The 19,573-nt window shown below is 40.2% G+C and overlaps 1 protein-coding gene across 13 annotated transcripts in view; it reads left to right on the top strand.

The window, feature by feature from the left end:
* PTBP3 (polypyrimidine tract binding protein 3) overlaps positions 1 to 9,582 on the top strand; it is a 415,749-nt gene extending 406,167 nt beyond the window's left edge. For all 13 annotated transcript variants that reach the window (XM_063914711.1, XM_063914705.1, XM_063914702.1 and 10 more), the window contains one exon: positions 1,224 to 9,582. In XM_063914711.1, the coding sequence (XP_063770781.1) occupies positions 1,224 to 1,356 (133 nt within the window). In that variant the 3' untranslated portion in view covers positions 1,357 to 9,582. The remainder of the gene's footprint in view (positions 1 to 1,223) is intronic.
* The last annotated feature ends 9,991 nt before the right edge of the window (positions 9,583 to 19,573 follow it).

Here is a 19,573-nt window from a genome sequence, read left to right as displayed (position 1 = left end):
CCCCAGCATCCTCTAGGACGTAAGAGAAAATAAGATTTTAAACCTACCGGTAAATCTTTTTCTCCTAGTCCGTAGAGGATGCTGGGCGCCCGTCCCAGTGCGGACATATTTCTGCAAGACTTGTATATAGTTGTTGCTTACATAAGGGTTATGTTACAGATAAGATCAGTTGTTGGCTGATGATGTTTTGTTCATACTGTTAACTGGTTGCATATATTCCAGGTTATACGGTGTGGATGGTGTGGGCTGGTATGAATCTTGCCCTTAGATTAACAAAAATCCTTTCCTCGTACTGTCCGTCTCCTCTGGGAACAGTTTCTCTAACTGAGGTCTGGAGGAGGGGCATAGAGGGAGGAGCCAGTGCATACCCATTCTAAAGTCTTTAGAGTGCCCATGTCTCCTGCGGAGCCCGTCTATACCCCATGGTCCTTACGGAGTCCCCAGCATCCTCTACGGACTAGGAGAAAAAGATTTACCGGTAGGTTTAAAATCTTATTTTTTCCATTATGTATGGTCAGCATTATTTATTAGTTTATCTGTGTAGACATTATGGGCGGTATTCAATTCTTTTCACCCCATCCACACCCATTCTTTTTCTGCTGACGGGCGTGGTATAATTTCAGCTCGCTACCACGTGGTAACGAGAGCTCCCAACCCTTTATGCAGCTAAACCTAATTACTATGGGCATGATATGCGCTATAATGGGGATCACATTAGAAAGGAAATTGGGCGTGATATATCATTTGAATACCGCCTTATGACTGTCTAAATTTAGCTTGTCGGCATTTTAACTGTTGACATTATGGCTGTCTAGATTTACATTGTAAATGTTTTGATTTAAATCCTGATTTCAAGGTCTCCAAATATTTCACATAAAAAGAAGGCAATCATACTCCCTTGTGTGTATATGATAATAAATGGCAAATGCATCTGTCACAAAATAAAAATGTGCATGTAGACCTATATACATTGCTTATGGCATTACACCAGCACTTTGGCTACTGCAGTACTCACTCAGTACTTAGCTTTCCTAAAACACCACATGCATATAATAATCTTCCTGCTGCTCCTGCAAGTTCTGCTTGGCATTTGTAGTCTTACAATGATAATTAGATTTCTATTTTGTTCATGTGCTTAGGAAAAAATACCAACTCCATGCACAATCACTTTTATGTATTAAAAATGTTGGTGGTGTAAAGAGTGTTGGTTTGTTTTGTTATAGGAAAGATCGAAAGATGGCTTTAATTCAGCTTGGTTCATTGGAGGAAGCTATCCTGGCTCTAATAGATCTACACAACCATGATTTGGGGGACAACCACCATCTGAGAGTCTCTTTTTCCAAGTCAATGATCTGAGTTCTTTTACTCTTTCACGTTCCCTCCCTCTTCACTCTTCCCTTGTTAAAACTGGACCTCTGTTTTGGCAAAAATCCTTAGACAGAGACTGAAAATGCCAAGACCAACTCCGCCTCGTTTATAACATTGCACCTACAAATGGAATGTCATATCCCTGCTCATTCAAAAACATGCAAAATGCGGAATGCGGAATTACCAAGGCATAAAACAATCTGTTTCATGGCAGTAAAACCTGCTAATGCTGTGTTTTATGGCTGCCTCCCCCCCCTCTCCCTAAAAAAAAAAAATTGTTTTATAATTACTCATATATGGTGTTCGTTTTCTTTTTGTTCCAAATCAATGTTATATAATATTTTACGGACAATCATCTAGGTTATGAAATTGCTTTAGAGTACATCTATGATAAGTATAAAATATTTGTAGCTTTAAAATGTTTAAATTTAAGAGAGATCTTTAAAAAAAAAAATTATATATATATAAATATATATAATTTTTTTTTAGGGAGGGGGGGGAGGCAGCACACATATATACATTTGGTTTTCTTATTTTATTACTGGTAATAAAAATTTGGACAGCGGAGCACATTTATCTAAAATGTATCTAATTTCATTTGGACAATTATTTTGCCCATTCTTAGACAAAAGAAAAAAAAAATCAAGATTCTGTGTGGAAGACTCCCAATGTTTTCTTTTGTTTTTTGTTTTGTCTCTCAGCAACCTTTATTATTAACCGTTGACTTTTTGTGTATTACACATTTTTTACTTTTTCATAATGGATGTACAGTATAATGCTGTAGAATGAATACACTTATCTAGTATGCAAATTAAACATAAATAAGAAGACAGAATTCTGAAACAAAAAGCTTATTTGCTGATTGAAATGTTTTCTTTAACAGTGATTTTGGAACAAAATGAAAAGGTTCACAATCATGAACTGTTCTTTTCTGACAAGAAAGTTTACAATCTTAAAATTATTATTCAGGTCTCATTTGGTTTAGCAGATTTTTAAGAAATTATTTTTGGTAATGTGTTTAAAAAGAAGACTTAAACCTCAAGGGTTTTTTGTACCACTATTATAACTAAAATCCTTTAGTTACTAAATTACTGTGTACTTAATTTACTTATGTGCCTTATTATGTGCTTATAATGAAAACAATAGCCTAGATTTTTCTTTGATGTATTTTTTGAACATTGTATTGTGTGTGGGCTTGGTTGAGCTTTTTTTCTGTCATTTTCCTAGTTTTCAGTGATTTTTATCTGTTTTATCTGTGTTTTATGTTGACCAAAAAGCATAAAACTGTTGCAATTCCTTTTGCTGTAGAAAGCATGCATACAAGTTTTTCATGAGGCTGTCTGGATACTGTATGTTATAAATACATAGTTGTGTACCAGATTCTTTGAAAAAGCTCTAAAATCACACTAGAGTTTTTCTTTGGTGTAAAGCACCCAGAGAGTCAGTCCCATGGGCTGCAAGTTGGACAGTACTATTTTAGAGCCACGTTTTTGAATATTACACTCGCATTTGGTTGTTGAAATCGGTCACTGAATTTCAGTGAGTGTAGTGTCTCTGGCTGTCTCATTTTTGTCCTGTGTAGAACTTGTGTATACGTAAAGAGGCTTTTAGGGCAAAAGTGACAGATGTTGTGCACACAATAGAAATAACAAAAAAGACATGTGTTTTCAAGAATTTAATTAGAATTTAGCCAGGATCAGAGGCGTCACTAGGGGGGCAGACTGCACCAGATTGGCACCCTTTGAGGGGGTGGCACCAAGATGCCGGCTACTCCTCAGGTACTGCGAACAGGGTACTGCACTGTTACATTATTGTGCAGCACCTGGCACCTGTTGCTTAGGAAGAGCCAGCAGTCGAGTGTCTGCAGGAATGCTTGGCATGCTCCCGGAGTGAGGGAGGCGGGGGCCTGCCACAAGGCCACAGACCCCAGTGATACTCCTGGCCATGATGCCTGGATATAAAAGTTTGCATGCATACATGTATGTCATTAAAAAAAAAAACAAGACAAAAAAACACAAACCACACACTGCCTACAAATCTGCAATCAAGTACAAATGTGTGGTGTGTTTTTTTGTTTTTTTTTAAATGCATAATTAATCAGGTTTTGAAGTATGGAAGCTAGTTGTAAAATACTCGTGATTGTGCCCATACAATATAAAACCTATATTGATACCGTAATGCTTCATTTTGGTTAGCTGATGTTCATGTACAAATGGCAAATCAATGTATTACCATCTTAAGTGATCTGTTGTGATTAATGATTAAAGGCTGGTAACCACTAGCCAAATTTCTATCTTCCTAACAGTCTGCAAACTGTTGCCGCACTCAGAATATCTCAGGATATCTTGAATCTTTTTTTTTTTTTTTTTATAATATGCATTTGAAAATGCAAAAATTAAAAAATTACATATCCTCAAGAATGTCTTTAACCGGCACTGAATGTCAGCTGCTGCTGTTGACAAAAAGATGCAGCGGTAAAGATATGTAATATAGATGAGCTGTGAGTCTAGGTCTTAGCTGGTCTAAGTACATTGTGTGGTATTAATCAGAGTCTCATCCCCCTTCCCAATGTTTAAAGAAAAAATATATATTTATATATAATCATTCCAATTAATTATTTCCTGTATGAATAGTGTTCTGGAGGAAACAAACATGTTCTACATAGCTTCAATATTGTATAAGAATAACGAGCAGTGTTTTCATAAACAACTTACATATAATTTGAAGTACCTCCTGAAGTCCGTTTTAACATACAGTATATGTCTATATAGAATACTTAAGCCTGTATTAATATAAATCCCTACTCAGGTCATTTTAATGAGCAAAAATAAATTGTCATCCCTTTTCCTCTGAGTGTTGGCATATCAAAAGTAACCAACTGCTGAATTGTAAGCTGTAATTGACCAATAAAGCTGCATAACGTTTCTTGTTCTGTAAAATACAATGACATTAATATACTGGGTGCATCTGCCTTCACTAGTAGTGACGTTTGGGACTGTAATAGGGCACATTTAGAATACTGCAATAAAACAGTGCCTCTAATGCTGGAATACTTGGTTTTCCCTTTCACATCTATAGGCAATAAGATAATTGGTACCCTAGAACATCTGCCAGTACCACTAAGTAAATATAGAGGCATGTCTGTCTGGTTAATTATTGCCTCTGTTCACTGATAAATGACTTGACCATTATTATAATTTGCATTATATGTTTATTATGGTGACAAGCAATCATTGGAAGTTGATGATTTATATGCTCTATGTATATTAGACCCTTTTCTCTTCAATATTTTAATTTAATGTTTGCAAAATGTAACTTGGGCCATTAAGTGCCCTTCTTCAATCATAAGCTAGAATTGTCAAAGCTTATAGTCTTCCTCATGGAAATGTTCTATCATGAGATAGCTACCATTTAAATTCACTTTCTAAAAAGTTGCGTTTTTATTTTAGTTGGTTGAAGTTGCGGCATACATTTTCGTCCGTCTGATATCCACTTTTCAGAGGAAGTTATTATAAGAGAGCTGGTTAGTAGTGTTATACACTCGCCCTACCAATGCTGTTGTAGATGTAGGCTGAGATGCTGCACACATTCTTCAATTCATTTGCACATGTGTCTATGTAACTACAGTATCTTTCAAATTCATTACTGGTGGCCTTCTATGTACCATTTGCTATTATCGGTCTGGCCTAGCAGAGTGCCTTGGCCCAGAGCTCTGAATGTATACTTTGTTTCCTATGAACCCAGTGGATTTTGTTGAAATGGTGAAGGAGGCAACTGTAGTTCTATACTAAGTAAATAGTATTTGCAGTGGTATAGTGGCAGGATTAATTATGTTGCTGTAAACATGTTGGCTTTTGTAGAAAGCCAACTGAAAATTGAACAACGCCACCATGGGAAAATATTACTGCCCATCTCTTACCAGTTACTTTGCATCTGCCTACCAAAAAAATGTTGCTGCATGAATTAGTCTTCGAGGCAAAGACTGCTTGTAATGTATTGCATGATGTAAGATGTAGAAAACTAATTCCGTGACTTAGTGTTGTATGATGCCTTCAACCTTTTCTGCTTTGTACCATTTTGAGTTAGAGTTCAATAGATTGAAGGGTTGCTGTGGGGACAAAGCAGGTAATCCCTCAACTGGTTAGAGTTTTATCTTATTTATGTTAGGTGGTTTGTGTGTGTGTGTGTGTGTGTGTGTATATATTTATATATCCTAGATATTTGATTTGATGTTGGAGTAGTGTGCAAAAATAGTTGTGTGTTTTTGTTCCTTAAGATATAGAGTTTATTCCCCCCCCCCCTCCCCCATTCCCTTGATATGTGGTCATTGTCATCGTATTCTGAGAAATCTGTTTCTTTTACCAAATGTGAAAGACTTTTATTACTATTTAGCATGGATAAGGACTTTTTTAATACTCTTCTGTGTTTGTTTGTTTTTTCAGAGAGACCAAACACATTTTTATTGGCCCACTAAATGATGTCATATTTAATGGCATTCCATACACTTTGTTTGACTTTCACGAAAATGTTTAGGCAAAACTTTACTTGCAGTTGTCCCTAATGTATAATATATGGAAACTTTTGCCCTTCTGACCACATTTAATATTAACATTTATATTATGGCACATTCTATATTTGTTGTGGTCATTTTAACTCTATTGGCATTTTCATTTTAGTCAGTCTTATGGTCTGACCAGCTGTTCTACATATTTTCTGCATGGGTTACATTTCCCTTCACAAATCCAAAGCTGAGAGTATACCAAGAGAACCTTTTAAACAGGAAATTTTAGTTCTGGATTTTTCCTTTTGGATTACATTGACTAGATAACAACTTTAAGCTTAAAATTTATTAGAAATACAAGTTTCTTCAGCCTTTCAACCAATTTAAATATTGCTTGTGTGCATAGCACTAAAGAGCATTCAAATTGTATTGCCGTATACATACTGTGTAAGGAAAAAATACCATTTACTACAAACCTAAAGCAACAGGTGTCTTTCTATTCCAGCCAGAAATTCTGTGGCAGGGGCCATCTTTGATTCTAAAGTTATGTGGGTATATGTGGTTCTCCAGTCACTTGTGGTACAGTATGTTGCCATTTGCTGCACTCTGGAAGGTGGGCGCTCCTCAATTGCTTTTAACTGAGGCCTACACTCTCAGGAATCGTCGTACGGACTACAATTGTAGGATGGACAACACAGATGAGTGTCAAGAATGTCTGTTCCATGCTTATAGTGGACTATTTATCACAATTTTGAGGAGTGTTCACTTCTAGCTATATCTAGCACAGAAAAATATACCAAAGGCAAATGTGCAACTGCTTATGAGTGCAAATATTTAGATTAAATATAAAGTGCCCTCATTTGCATACAAAGGAGCTGGTTCAGATATGGACGCAGTACACACAGCAGTCATGTCTTTGGATGCAGCTGCTGTGTGCAAATGTACTAATGCTGTAGGAGGAGTCTTGTGTAAATAGATGTCTCCTGCAGGCTCCTTGGTCTGCTGCTTTGCCTGAGGGCGCAGTATCAGATTATCTGCAAAAACATCAGCCATCTAAATAACCCTCAGGTTACTGAGATGGCCTACTGCATTGGAAGACACAGACCCTGGCCTCAGCGCTCCCAGAGAATGGATCAATACGCCCCTGTTTTCAAGACCACTGTCCAGCGCTACCCCTACCCGCATCCAAACAAACAGGCTGCAGCTTAGGGTGCACTGTGTACGATGATGTAGGACCCTTCCTGCACACGCCAAGATTGGGACTCCGTATGCACAGTCCTTCTGCTATCAGAGTTGTACACAAACCATCGGTTATGTGTACAATTCTGAAACAAGCCCATTGTCGGTGGAAAAATAGAGGATACAAATAGTGAATAACAAAAAACTAAGCATTTAGGGGTCTATTTACTAAGCCTTGGATGGCGATAAAGTCAATGGAGAGAAAGTCCCAGCCAGTCAATCTGCTCCTAACTGCCATGTCACAGGCTGGGTTTGAAAAATGTCAGCAGCTGATTGGCTGGGACTTTATCTCCATCCACTTTATCTCCGTCCAAGTCTTCGTAAATAGAGCCCTAAATTACATGAAGTAGTGATGTGTTTTAGAATTCTAAGGTGCACTGTAACCGCTTCCCTTCAGTTACTGAAAATAACTGCTTTTCCTAGTTGTCATTTACAGTGCTCTCCTCACTTAGTTAAATTCTTTGCTAGGAAGTATAATGAATACGGAGTTCAAAGTGCATTGGAAATCTGCACAGAATTTTGGACTATTAGCAACAAATCCTTTCAGATATGTTAGGTCTGTGAAGTTATAGCAAGGATTTACACGTACTGTACATGGGAACAGTGCTGCTGACCATGACTTGCCTGACTCTTCCTTTCAGAACTAAAATTAATCTATTTTTATTTTCTATTACTATAACAATGAGGCAATAACTAATGTAACTCATTCCTCGTTATCGCTTATCAACTATTTAATGTCTAATGATTGTATAGTGCCCAACACTGGATATTTAGCTTCTAGCAGAAACCCTGCAATCCGCTTCCCAAAAAGAGCTCATGTAAATTCAGGGATTGGCTGCTGCTTACGGAATACACAACCTGCACCCATTATTTTGTGGTTGAATCACATCTTGTTTTTTATATCCACCATGATTTGGTAGCTTTTACACACTTGAAATGTGGATGTTCTAATTAAAAGCATTTCTGAAAGCTATGGTTGAGTACTTGGCTCCACAAGATATTTATTCAGATAATATACAATAAATATGTAATCAGTTGATAGTGGCTTTGCATGCCGTTTCCAAGCTGTCGCATGTGATACAGTTCAGTGCTATATGGCACACATGCTTTCCTACTCCCCAGGTATTGCTTATTTTTAGGTTTTTTAGAGATTGGACCGGTATTGGTATTCCTGTCTGTAGGATCATAAATGCCTGAGATTATTCACTCCTGTAATGTTGTATTTTTTATTTTTGGGGCTTCAAACAAGGTGGCTAAAAACTAAAAGGACCAAAGTTTACGTGCCTTCAACTTTACACATTTTCTTCATTGTCTTTATTTGAATATACATTAAAAATAAATTTGCCACTTCACCCTACTTTGTGTTTTACTGGATGTGCACATAACCAACTATGGGACTGCATAGTTATTAGCTAAAAAATTACTGGTACATGTGTCAGGCTTCCTTGCATTTACGAAAAATATGCCCCGCTACACCCTATAAAAATGTACATGAAGTTGTATCCTAGTTTCTTAACAGTCGAGTTTGTACTACACTTTTTTTGTATGGAAGGAAAAGGTTGCAAAACCGTATTTTCCTGACAATGCAGTGTTTTGTGTTAATCATGTGTATAATGAAATGTACACTTTTTAAAAACCATAATCTCCCATTTGTGTGTAAGCATTGCACATTGTGTTTTTAAGCCCACAGTAGCACAAATTGCAAGATCCAACAGAATGCTTTCCTGTACTGTATCTAGAATGTCACCTCATTGCTCTGACCAAAGATGTCTGTCCTGGTATTACTGAGACATTCACTGGTTGTGTACATTTTTTATATGTATGTCATTCAGAAATAAAAGTGGCCTTTTTAACTCTGGTCGTTTTTTTTTCACTCTCTCCTCTTGACCAGATAATGTCCGTTTTGTGAAACAAATGTAACACCATAGTGAAATGGTTGATGGACAACTCCAATACTGTATTTTAAAGCAAGGTTATTGGGCCAATGGCATAATTTGAAAATTGTTATTTTTTTGGATCAAGCACCATTACCTAGAATGTTCATTTGACATAAGAAAATGCTGTAAATATTTGTAACAATTTTATTTATTTTACATTTTTTTTTAAATCTAGGCAAAAAAAGTGGTTTTTGGGAACAATTTAAAATATATAGTGCTTTTATATGAAAAACAAATCACTTGTCTTGTATATTTTGATAAGCAACAGTACCAGCTTTACTTGTGACAATGCAGAGGGTGGGAAGCAAAAGATTCAATGTATGTTATGATGGCCTATTACATGAAAGTGAAGATGAATATTAAAGAAAACATTTTCTACCTGTGTAGTGCATGGTTAATTCACATTTATGTATTCTATATTCCTTTTTAAGTTTGTGTATTTACTGAATACTACTCGAATATCTACACTTACTCTTTTCTTCTAGGTGTTTGTAGCATGCCTTTTAATAAATGTCATTACATCTATACTCTCAAATATTTCCGTGTTCTTGTCTCCTGCTTTGTTTGGGTTTCTCATTGTCTTTATTTGTAAAGTGACTATATATACATTATAATTGTTTTACTTGAGAAAATGTTTATCTGTTTATGTTGCTTTATTAGTTTTGGTTTTACACCTTTTACGATGAAAAAACGGCAAGCTCATGTAATGCTTTTTTAATGCTGAATGTTTTACTATGGTCTTTGGGGGGGTATTCAATTTAGCCACGTTAATTACCGTAGCCAATTGTCTTGCCGGCGCGATCCATGGTCTATCTGGGATTTTGTTTCACCTGCCTCAGGCAAAACCAAATCCCCAGAAACAGCCCTGTTTTCACCTGAAAACGGGGCTTTTTCTACCGAAAAAACACAGGTTTTACTGCACCTGTGTGTTTTTGGGAAACAGTGTTTACAGGCAACCCAATTGGATAGCTTGTAAAAAAAAAAAAATCCGGGTGAAACATTGGGAAAAATTGCGAAGAAGTGTCTTCATCTGTAATTGGATACCCCCCTAAAACTTTAAGGACAAATAAGTGCTGATAAGCCTATCTTTTAGAGTCTACTTGGCTGTACTTTTATTTATTTTTTAGTCTGGTAGCATTCTTTTTTTTTTTTTTAACTTCAGTAACTTTTTAAAATTACATAACATAACAAACATTACAAAAACAATAAGAAAATAAAAGACATTTTCTACAAACAAGCTGTGTGATCTTGTTAATAGGGCAACTGACGTATCTTAGTTGCCAATTTCCTATACATAATACGTATGGACATATAACCATGTTAGAGGGAGAAACGTACATTTTCACAGGTATCGGGCAAAAGCACCTATATTCATTATTCTATGTTTATGTCACATTTCCGAGATATACTGTATTTCAATTGCTAATGCGGGAAGGTACGGACAATTACAGACCAGGAAATACATTCACAGCAGCACCAAATCAGACCGCGTATGGGGAGTCAATCCATCTAGCCCAAATATCATGAAATTTCTGTGCCCCATTTCTTGCCTGCTAGATGTATTTTTCATGGGAAATGGTATCATTTACTAGGGCTTTCCATGTTGCCACAACAGGGCCACGAGAAGCAAGCCAAGTCCTGGAAATACACACTTTTATAATAGTGCAAAGATTATATACATATTTTCTAGCCCATTTATAGTATCTAGAAATTCCTCATCTAGAATTGATAATATACATGCTGTGGGAGCCGCAATAAGCCTTGGTCTGTAGAGCTTTTGTTATGCTTGGAGTGCCGCCGTTTGGAGGATGCATGCTGTGGGAGTACATATTTCTCTGGGAATCCCCGTAGACACAATAACATCAATACAGGCTGTCCAGAACTTTGCAATAACATGGCAGGTCCATAATAGGTGCCAGAATGTGCCCTCTCCCGAGGTGCACTTGGTATAGTACGAATCACCCCTACCTCCAAATCTGTATAACCTCTATGTATCAAAAAGAATTGAATCTGTTGTAATCTCACTGAATTAGTAGCATAACATATGTTTCCTAGTGCCACTTGCCACTCCTCATCCGAAATATTATCCAGATCTGATACCCATAATGAATGAAGGTTAGGCAAGGTATTATCGCTGCAAGCAAATCAGAATAGAGGACAGATGCTAAATGTCTTGGTCCCGTCTTACGCAGTAGAATCTTGGTTAAAGAGTCCTGCAACGTCAGACCAACCTCCTCAAACTGTTTAGTAAGAGCATGGCGAAGCTGCAAATATCTGAAAAAATACGAGTTTGGTAGGGAAAACTCCAGCTGCAGTTGCTGAAATGATTTTAGTCCTTCGCTATTATAAAGGTGCCCAATTGTGATCACTCCCTGAGAACCCCAAACTTCCCGTACCTCCAATTCGTCCAGTTTGAGAGCAAAATAGTGGAATTTCTGGGTCCTAACCCTGGCTCCCAAGTAACTTCTCCGCCTGTCCCCAGACAAACACTGCCTGTTTGATGAGCTGAGGCCACCTACGACAAACATTTCATTAAGCAGTAATTGTAGAGGGGTATAACCTGGTGACGTCTGCCCTACCAATAGAGACGATAACTTGTCAGTACCAGAATCATGTATCCAGTTTCGTAGATAACCCAGCTGTGCAGCTAAGTAATAGAGCCTAAAATTAGGAAGTGCTAGACCCCCTGCAGATTTCGGTATGGTCATTGTGGCTAGTTTTAAATGGGGCCTCTTATTAATCCATAACAAGGAGGAAAGAAAGCCTCTATAAGTTTAAATATCCTGTGTGGTAAATAAATTAGTGAATGTTGAAGAATATATAAAAGCTTTGGTTGCAACACCATTTTAACAAGGTTTTCCCGGCCTGTGATAGTCAACAGGAGTTTCCCCCAAATCGAGATTCGTGATTTCAGATAAGCTACCTGTGGCATAATATTAAAGGGTATATAACTAACCGGGTCATTAGCAATCCAGACTCCCAAGTATTTGAATGAGTTCACCCAATGTAGTGGTAGAGGGATACGGGAGACCAATGGGTGCACTCCCCTAAGAGGGAGAAGACCAGATTTTTCCCAATTTATCATAAGGCCTGAATACTTGCCAAATGTATCAATGGTTGCCAGAGCCGCTGGCAATGAAACATCATATTTGTCAACAAACACCAATATATCATCTGCATAATATAATGCAATTTTATCCTCCCTCGTTCTTATACGTAGTACTTGAATAGCAAAACTAGCTCTGATCCTACACGCCAGAGGCTGAATCACAATAGCAAACAGAAACAGCAAAAGGGGACATCCTTGGCGAGTACCTCTGAAGAGGGAACAACCGATATCCTAGCCATAGGCGCTGAATATAATAATTTAACCCAACGAATAAATACAATACCAAAAGAGTCCATTGTCTCCCACAGGAACAAGAATCAAATGCTTTAGCAGCATCTAAAGGGACTATAACGGAAGTAGAGGCATCCCTGTGCGAGACCTGCAATTGGGAGAACAAGCATCTAAGGTTGATTAGTGTGGATTTTCTTGGCATAAAGCCAGTCTGATCGTCATGGATAATTTGATCAATTGATTTAATCTCATTAAACCTTAGCCAGGATCTTAACATCCGTCGCAAGCAGAGAAATTGGTCTGTATGAGTCTGTGTACTGGGGTTTTTTGTCAGGTTTGGAAGCGCTATTATCAGAGCTTCAGACATAGAGCCAAGGAGGGACTCGCCTACATAAACCTGGTGGAATATCTCTAATGATCTAGGAGCATAAAAATCCTTAGGATTCCACTAGAGCTTTATAGGAAACACATCAACCTCTGGTGCCTTCCCTCCGGGGTATGAGCAAATGGCCATGTCAATCTCTTCCAATGTAATAAGAGCATCTAACATAATGTTTGTTTCTGAGTATAAGGTGGGTAGTGTTACTTCTGCAAGATATGCCCGAATCTCTGTCTCTGTATATATTTGACGGGAGCAATATAATTGCTGGTAGTAATGTATAAAGATAGCAACTATATCATGGGTTTGCGTGATCACCTCACCACTCTGATCAATAATTTTGGCCACCGTTGCTGAAGGACGGTCTGCCATGGCCAGGTAAGCCAAATAGCTACCTGGTCTATCACCATTAGCATATCGAGAATGATTAGCAAAGAGCAAAAATTGGTTTTAAAAATATTTAAATTGGTTAATCCATTAGACAGCTCCGCCATGTCCCCTGTGCAGCAAGCCAGGCAGCCTTTGATTCATCAGAACCATCAATCAGATATGCTTCCTCAAGAGATTGGCACGTGGCTTCTAGGTCTAGCTCCTTTGTTTTATAGTAATGTTTGAGGCTGGCCACTCTTTTTATCAGTGTACCCCTAAAATAGGATTTAAAAACATCCCAAAGCACCTCGGGAGAGGCCGTGCCCACTTTCAATTCATATAATTCCCTCCAAGCAGCGTCCAGCTCAGACCCCGCCCCCATACATGTACAGATGGGTCCACATTTATCTTGACCTTTAATAGGATTAACTGAGACTGGCCAGTCGGACTTAATCCCCTGCTGTAATTACTTAATCCCCTGCTGTATTGTTCTCTGTATTGTATTGCAGCTAGAGAACAATAGATGAAGGGTTTATGCTAATAAGTCATGTTGTGCCTAGGCGCAGAAAACTAGTCAAGATAACCGTTGACCCATCTGTAAGCCAAAACTTATTTCATTTCCAGTAAGTAAAGCCACGTTGACCACCCAAGTCTACTGACAACAAAAGAGGAGAATGGTTGGATATACTGTACCCTGCGGCTCATAATTTACATTCTGTGCCCTGGGGAGAACGTCTTTACTAATAAGAGCCAGGTCTATCCTAGAAAATGATAAGTGCGAGGTGGAGTAGCTTGAGATTTGACTTTTTATCAGCCCCCATCGCCTCAATCATTGCTGCAAACCGTTCCCCCGCCTCCCCTGGTACCTGTAGCTACCCGAGATTTCCTATCCAACATGGGATCAAGGATATTATTAAAGTCACCTATCATAATCGAGGAGCTACTGGGGAAAGAAGCCATAAACTCTGCTGCCTTTAGTACCTCGTACGTGAAGGTGAGAGGGATGGCCATTAATAATACTGGGAGTGAATTCAATCTGCATTTTATAAAAACATACTGTATCTACCTCTGGGGTCGGTCTGGACCTGGTCTAAAATAAAAGGAACAGTTTTGCGAATGAGGAGCGAGACCCCTCGAGATGCGGAGGTGTATGTGGAGTGGTAAGCCCACCCAGGGCTTCTTTAGGGCCAACAGCCTCCCACCTATAAGATGTGTCTCTTGGAGACAGACTATATCTGCAGCATACTGCCTAATCTGGCGCATTACCATAGTACGTTCGATTTTGTTATTCAGCCCTCTAACATTCCATGTGATAATTTTATACAGTACTGACGTCATTGTGTAGAGCTGTAGGTATAGGTTTGTAACCCAGTAAACATCATACACAGTACAAAGATCACACACAAAAATAATGAAAATAAAAACAAACAATGTTTCCTCCCAGCCCTTCCTGCACGTGAGACCCCAACAATGACATACCTAATCTCGAACCCGGTACCCGAACAATTAACCTCGAAGAGAAGGAAGGAAAAGTAGATAACTTACATTGCCCAACTCACAATAGGGACAAAAAATATAATGGCAACAAGCCTGGTGTTGCCCCCTGCCATAACCCGGCCCCCCAGGGGGTCTACAACCACACTGGAAATTTAACAACACATGATTCAGGGACCCAATGTCATATATGGACACTAATCAGAAAAGTGATATCGTCCTAAAAATTAAGAAATAAAAATAAAAAAAAGGAGGGGGAGAAAAAATATGCATCAATGAAGCAGCAGTTCACATATATACTTATCAAGCCAAGCAACGGAAATCAGTATTGTTCAGTCATTGGCCAGAGCACGCCTTGTTGTCGGAAGATGCCGGTCAAGCCATGCCGCTGCTTCCCGTGGGGTCATAAAAATTGTGGTTTCTCCATCAGCTATCACTCTCAATTTTGACGGGATAATCATAGCATATGGAATATTAAGTTCCCGAAGTCGTCTCTTAATTGGCAGAAACAGGCATTTCCTTCTGGATTTCAATCACAAAATCAGGGAAGACTGATATTTGGGTACCATTCCATTTAAGCAGACCCTTGGTGCGAGCAAGTTTCAGAACTGCGTCACGATCTTTGTAATGAAGGAATCTTGCTATGAACGTGCGAGGAGCAGCCCAGGTGGGTTCGGCCGCATAGGGACTCTGCGTGCGCGTTCCAACACAAAATGTGAAGAGAAATCATCTGATCCAAAAAAAAATTATAAGCCATTTTTCCAAAAATTGTTCAGGTGAATTTCCCTCATCCTTCTCGGGCAGACCTACAAAACGGATGTTACTACGCCACAGGCGCCCTTCCATAACGGTCAGCTTTTAATGCGCATCCTACATCTGAGATTCAAGAGTAGTTGTGCGTCGGCTAAGTGGAGTCACTGTATCTTCGACAGTAGAAATGCAGGTTTCAACCTCCCCCACTCATTGCAGATAATGGTGAGACAGTTAAATCCGATTGCACTTGGGCTATCTTGTCTGCTAAGTGGCTTTCACTGGCATTACCAGCATCTAGGACCCTTTGGATAGCATCCACAGTCATCTCAGGAGAGTTCGAGCTAGCACTTGCGGTTGGAGATGTAGGAGAGGAACTGTCTGGCGGCTCTCCCACCAGCTTAACCTGTGCAGGCGGATTTCTAGAGAATTTTTCTAATTTAGCTGCAGTTGCAGCATGATGATGATGATGATTAACCATGGTTGTTAATATTCTATATAGTTACCCCTAGATGGAGCTCCAGTACTGAACAATATGTGAATGGGAAATGAACAGTCAGACTACCAAGCACACTATGTTCTCAAATGTAGAGATCCGCAATTCAATGGCACTGCAAGTGAGCCAACTAGAAAGTGTCTTACTGAATGAGGAAGAGTCAGGATATTATCGACAAATCAGGGAACATCCAAATAATGAGCTGTCCTCCAACCGACCAAGTATAATGACAAGAGACGAGGTCACACAAAGTTGCTTAGTAGCTCGCATACATGGCAAATCACAGCATATAAGCCAGAGCGCCAAATAAATATTTCAGCCACTTCTCAGGGCTCCAGTGATCAGAGGGGGGAGAGAATAGAAAAGGGGGGGGGGGCACCGTCCCAGTGTGACTGGCCACCCTGTCCCAGAGGATATGTCAGTCCACCACAAGCACTAAGTGACCCCACAGTCAGCTGCCTTCAGCCTACTTGTGCCGTGTATACTGCAGGCACTGATGGCTCTCAGCAGCAGCAACTGGAGTTTCCAGGGAGCCACGTCCCCGCGGCCTCCCCTCCCAACACCCCTCAGTGTTCAGGCAGCAGAGACCAGGAGCAGCGGTCAGCGCTTCCACGCCGGCACAATTACAGGTGGGAGGAGCGAGGGAGATGTCCGGTACCTGTAGCTCACAGGCTGTCGCGACCCCCACCCACAGCGTCCCCGTCACTAACTCCGCAGCAGGTCTGGTGTGGCAAGCGTCACGGTGGTAATGGAGCCAGCTGCAGGCAGGAGGAGAGCCGGGAGAGGAGTCCGGTGCAGGGGAGTCTATTAGGAGCTCTCGGCGGTATGGGGGAGTGCAGCCGCCCCTGCACTCCCCCATACTCACTGGCAGCAGCAGGACCGGAAAGGGGTGAAGCGTCGCTCAGGGCTCCAAGGAGGGAGAGATGGCATCCCATGTGGCACTGCAGCTCCCCAGGCCTAGAAGGTGTCGCTGCTCCAAGCATCCAAAGTAAAGGAGTGGTCCAGTGAGTGCATCACACTTTCAGCCAACAGTGGGTCACTTAACCAACCCCAGGGGGCCCCCACAGGATATATTAGCAAATGTTTGGGCAGGAGAGCACAGCACCCTACATGCTACTCCATGCCTACCATAGCAACGCACCCGGTAGCATTCATTTAATGTATTAATTAGACATTGTCTCGGGACAGAGAGAGGGTCCGTGCCTGGCAGTACTGGTGGCGGTGTATTTGGTGTATTACACCGGGGCCCACAGCAAAGCACCTTCACACGGCACACTGTGCCTCTCACGGTCACCCTCTGCCCCTCCCTGTCACCCTCTGCCCCACCATGTCACCCTCTGCCCATCACCTAAATGTAGGGTTGTGGGTTTTGGTTAGTTTGCTTTTTTGGGGGGGCGCCTTGCACCGAGGCCCACAGCAAAAAGCATCTTCCCGGCACACTGTGCCCCTCCCTGTCACCCTCTGCCCCACCATGTCACCCTCTGCCCATCACCTAAATGTAGGGTTGTGGGTTTTGGTTAGTTTGCTTTTTTTTGGGGGGGGGGCCTTGCACCGAGGCCCACAACAAAAAGCATCTTCCCGACATACTGTGCCTCTCACTGTCGCCCTCTGCCCGTGAAACACTGCCTCCCTGTCACCCACTGCCTCACCCTGTCACTTTATTTTTATTTATTTTTTGGGGGGAGAGGGGAAGGGAGCCCAGGACCCACAATATCTGATGGCTGTCCTGATTGTGTGTGCCATCGCAATGTCCATCTTTACCCTCTGTGGTCCAGATTCAGATATGTATACAAATTCATTTGCAAATTTATATGCGGTGATTGTGCAAAAATATGTTAATGTCATAGCCATCGGAAATTGTTTTGAGACTCTCCATAGTGGCCTTGTTAATACTGCGTATAAAGACCAGCATCGACAGATCAGTCGATTATGGAAGTACTGAGTGTCCCCTATGGTGCCTCATCATGGCCGCAGGAAGTAAGAAACTGGAGACATTGTAGCTGCATGCGGGAACACAGTTAGCCTTTAAACATGCCCCCAAAATGGTCACAATGCATTGCATTTTTGCAGCTACTCCCTATTACCTTCCTTAAGTGGTCACTTTGAATACATCCTCACTGTGACTGCCGTCGCAAGACCATTGCCGCACTTGTGCAGTATGACTTATACACATGCACAGTGGCAACCAAATTGCTCCTCTACTTACTGAATCGACACTGTACAATTCTGAATCACACCCTCTATACGGATTATATGGAGTTTGCACCTTATAATTTAAACTGGTCTCACAAGAGCCTAAATGGCCTTCCACTCTACTAATATCTACCTAATACAATGTAATCTCAGGCACAGACTTTTGTGTATAAAAATTTCACTGAATAAACACCTTTTAATTAGAGACGTGCGGCGGGCACTTTTCGTGTTTTAGTTCTGGTTCCATCCTTGTGTTTTAGATCTGGATTGGTTTTGCCAAAACCACCCTTTCGTGTTTTGGTTTTGGATCTGGATGATTCTTTTACAAAAACATAAAAACAGCTAAAATCAGACTTTGGGGGTAATTTTGATCCTACGGTATTATTAACCTCAATAACATTCATTTCCAATCATTTCCAGTCTACTCTGAACACCTCACAATATTGTTTTTAGCCAAAAGGTTGCACCGAGGTGGCTGTATGACTAAGCTAAGCGACTCAAGTGTGCGGCACAACCACCTGGCCCATCTAGGAGTGGCACTGCAGTTGCAGACAGGATGGCACTTAAAAAAACTAGGCCCCAAACAGCACATCATGCAAAGAAGTAAAAGAGGTGCAATGAGGTAGCTGTATGACTAAGCTAAGCGACACAAGTGTGTGGCACAAACAACATGGGACGTGCTGGAATATGCCCAGATGTAATACAGGCACAATATTGGTGGCACAGGACAGTGTACCCCTAAACCACACACACGGCAAAGCCTGTAAAATTAATATGGATAATAATAACCCTTTTATTTGGAGCTATTATAATAATACGCAGCACAGTACCCCTACACCACACAGGGCAAACCCTGTAAAAATTATTTGGATAATAATATAAATAATGTATAAAACCCTTTTATTTGGAGTAAATAATATACAGCACAGAACACCATCACTGGACTTATGGCAGCACAAGACAGCACCTCTGGACTGGACTTGACTTATACGGCAGTACCCCTGGAGTTGTATGGCAGTGTCAGACAGAATCGCACTTTAAAAAAGTAGTCCCCCAACAGCACATGATGCAAAGAAGAAAAAGAGGTGCAAGATGGAATTGTCCTTGTCACATCAGACTGTTCAGATCCTGTTTTGACGTCACAAACACGCCCTGCGTTCGCCCAGCCACGCCTGCGTTTTTCCTGGCACAGAGTTATATATATCAAGTATATATACAGGCGCTGTGATGAGTGTGCTTTTCCTAGCAGCTGAATAAATAAGGGGTAGTCAAACCCTTTAAATAACAAGAGGAAGAAAAAAGATATACAGCGCTCAATGACACAGTGTAATCTAAAATGGTAATTATTTAATAATAAGTTTTCTTTAAAAAAAGACTTGGACAATTAAAAAACATGCAATTTAAGATATCTTAAATTGCATGTTTTTTAATTGTCCAAGTCTTTTTTAAAGAAAACTTATTATTAAATAATTACCATTTTAGATTACACTGTGTCATTGAGCGCTGT

The sequence above is a fragment of the Pseudophryne corroboree genome, chromosome 1 (assembly GCF_028390025.1).
Source record: "Pseudophryne corroboree isolate aPseCor3 chromosome 1, aPseCor3.hap2, whole genome shotgun sequence".
Taxonomy (NCBI): Eukaryota; Metazoa; Chordata; class Amphibia; order Anura; family Myobatrachidae; genus Pseudophryne; species Pseudophryne corroboree.
The sequence above is the reverse complement of the archived record's forward strand: the minus strand, read 5'-3'. Positions and strand labels throughout refer to the sequence as shown.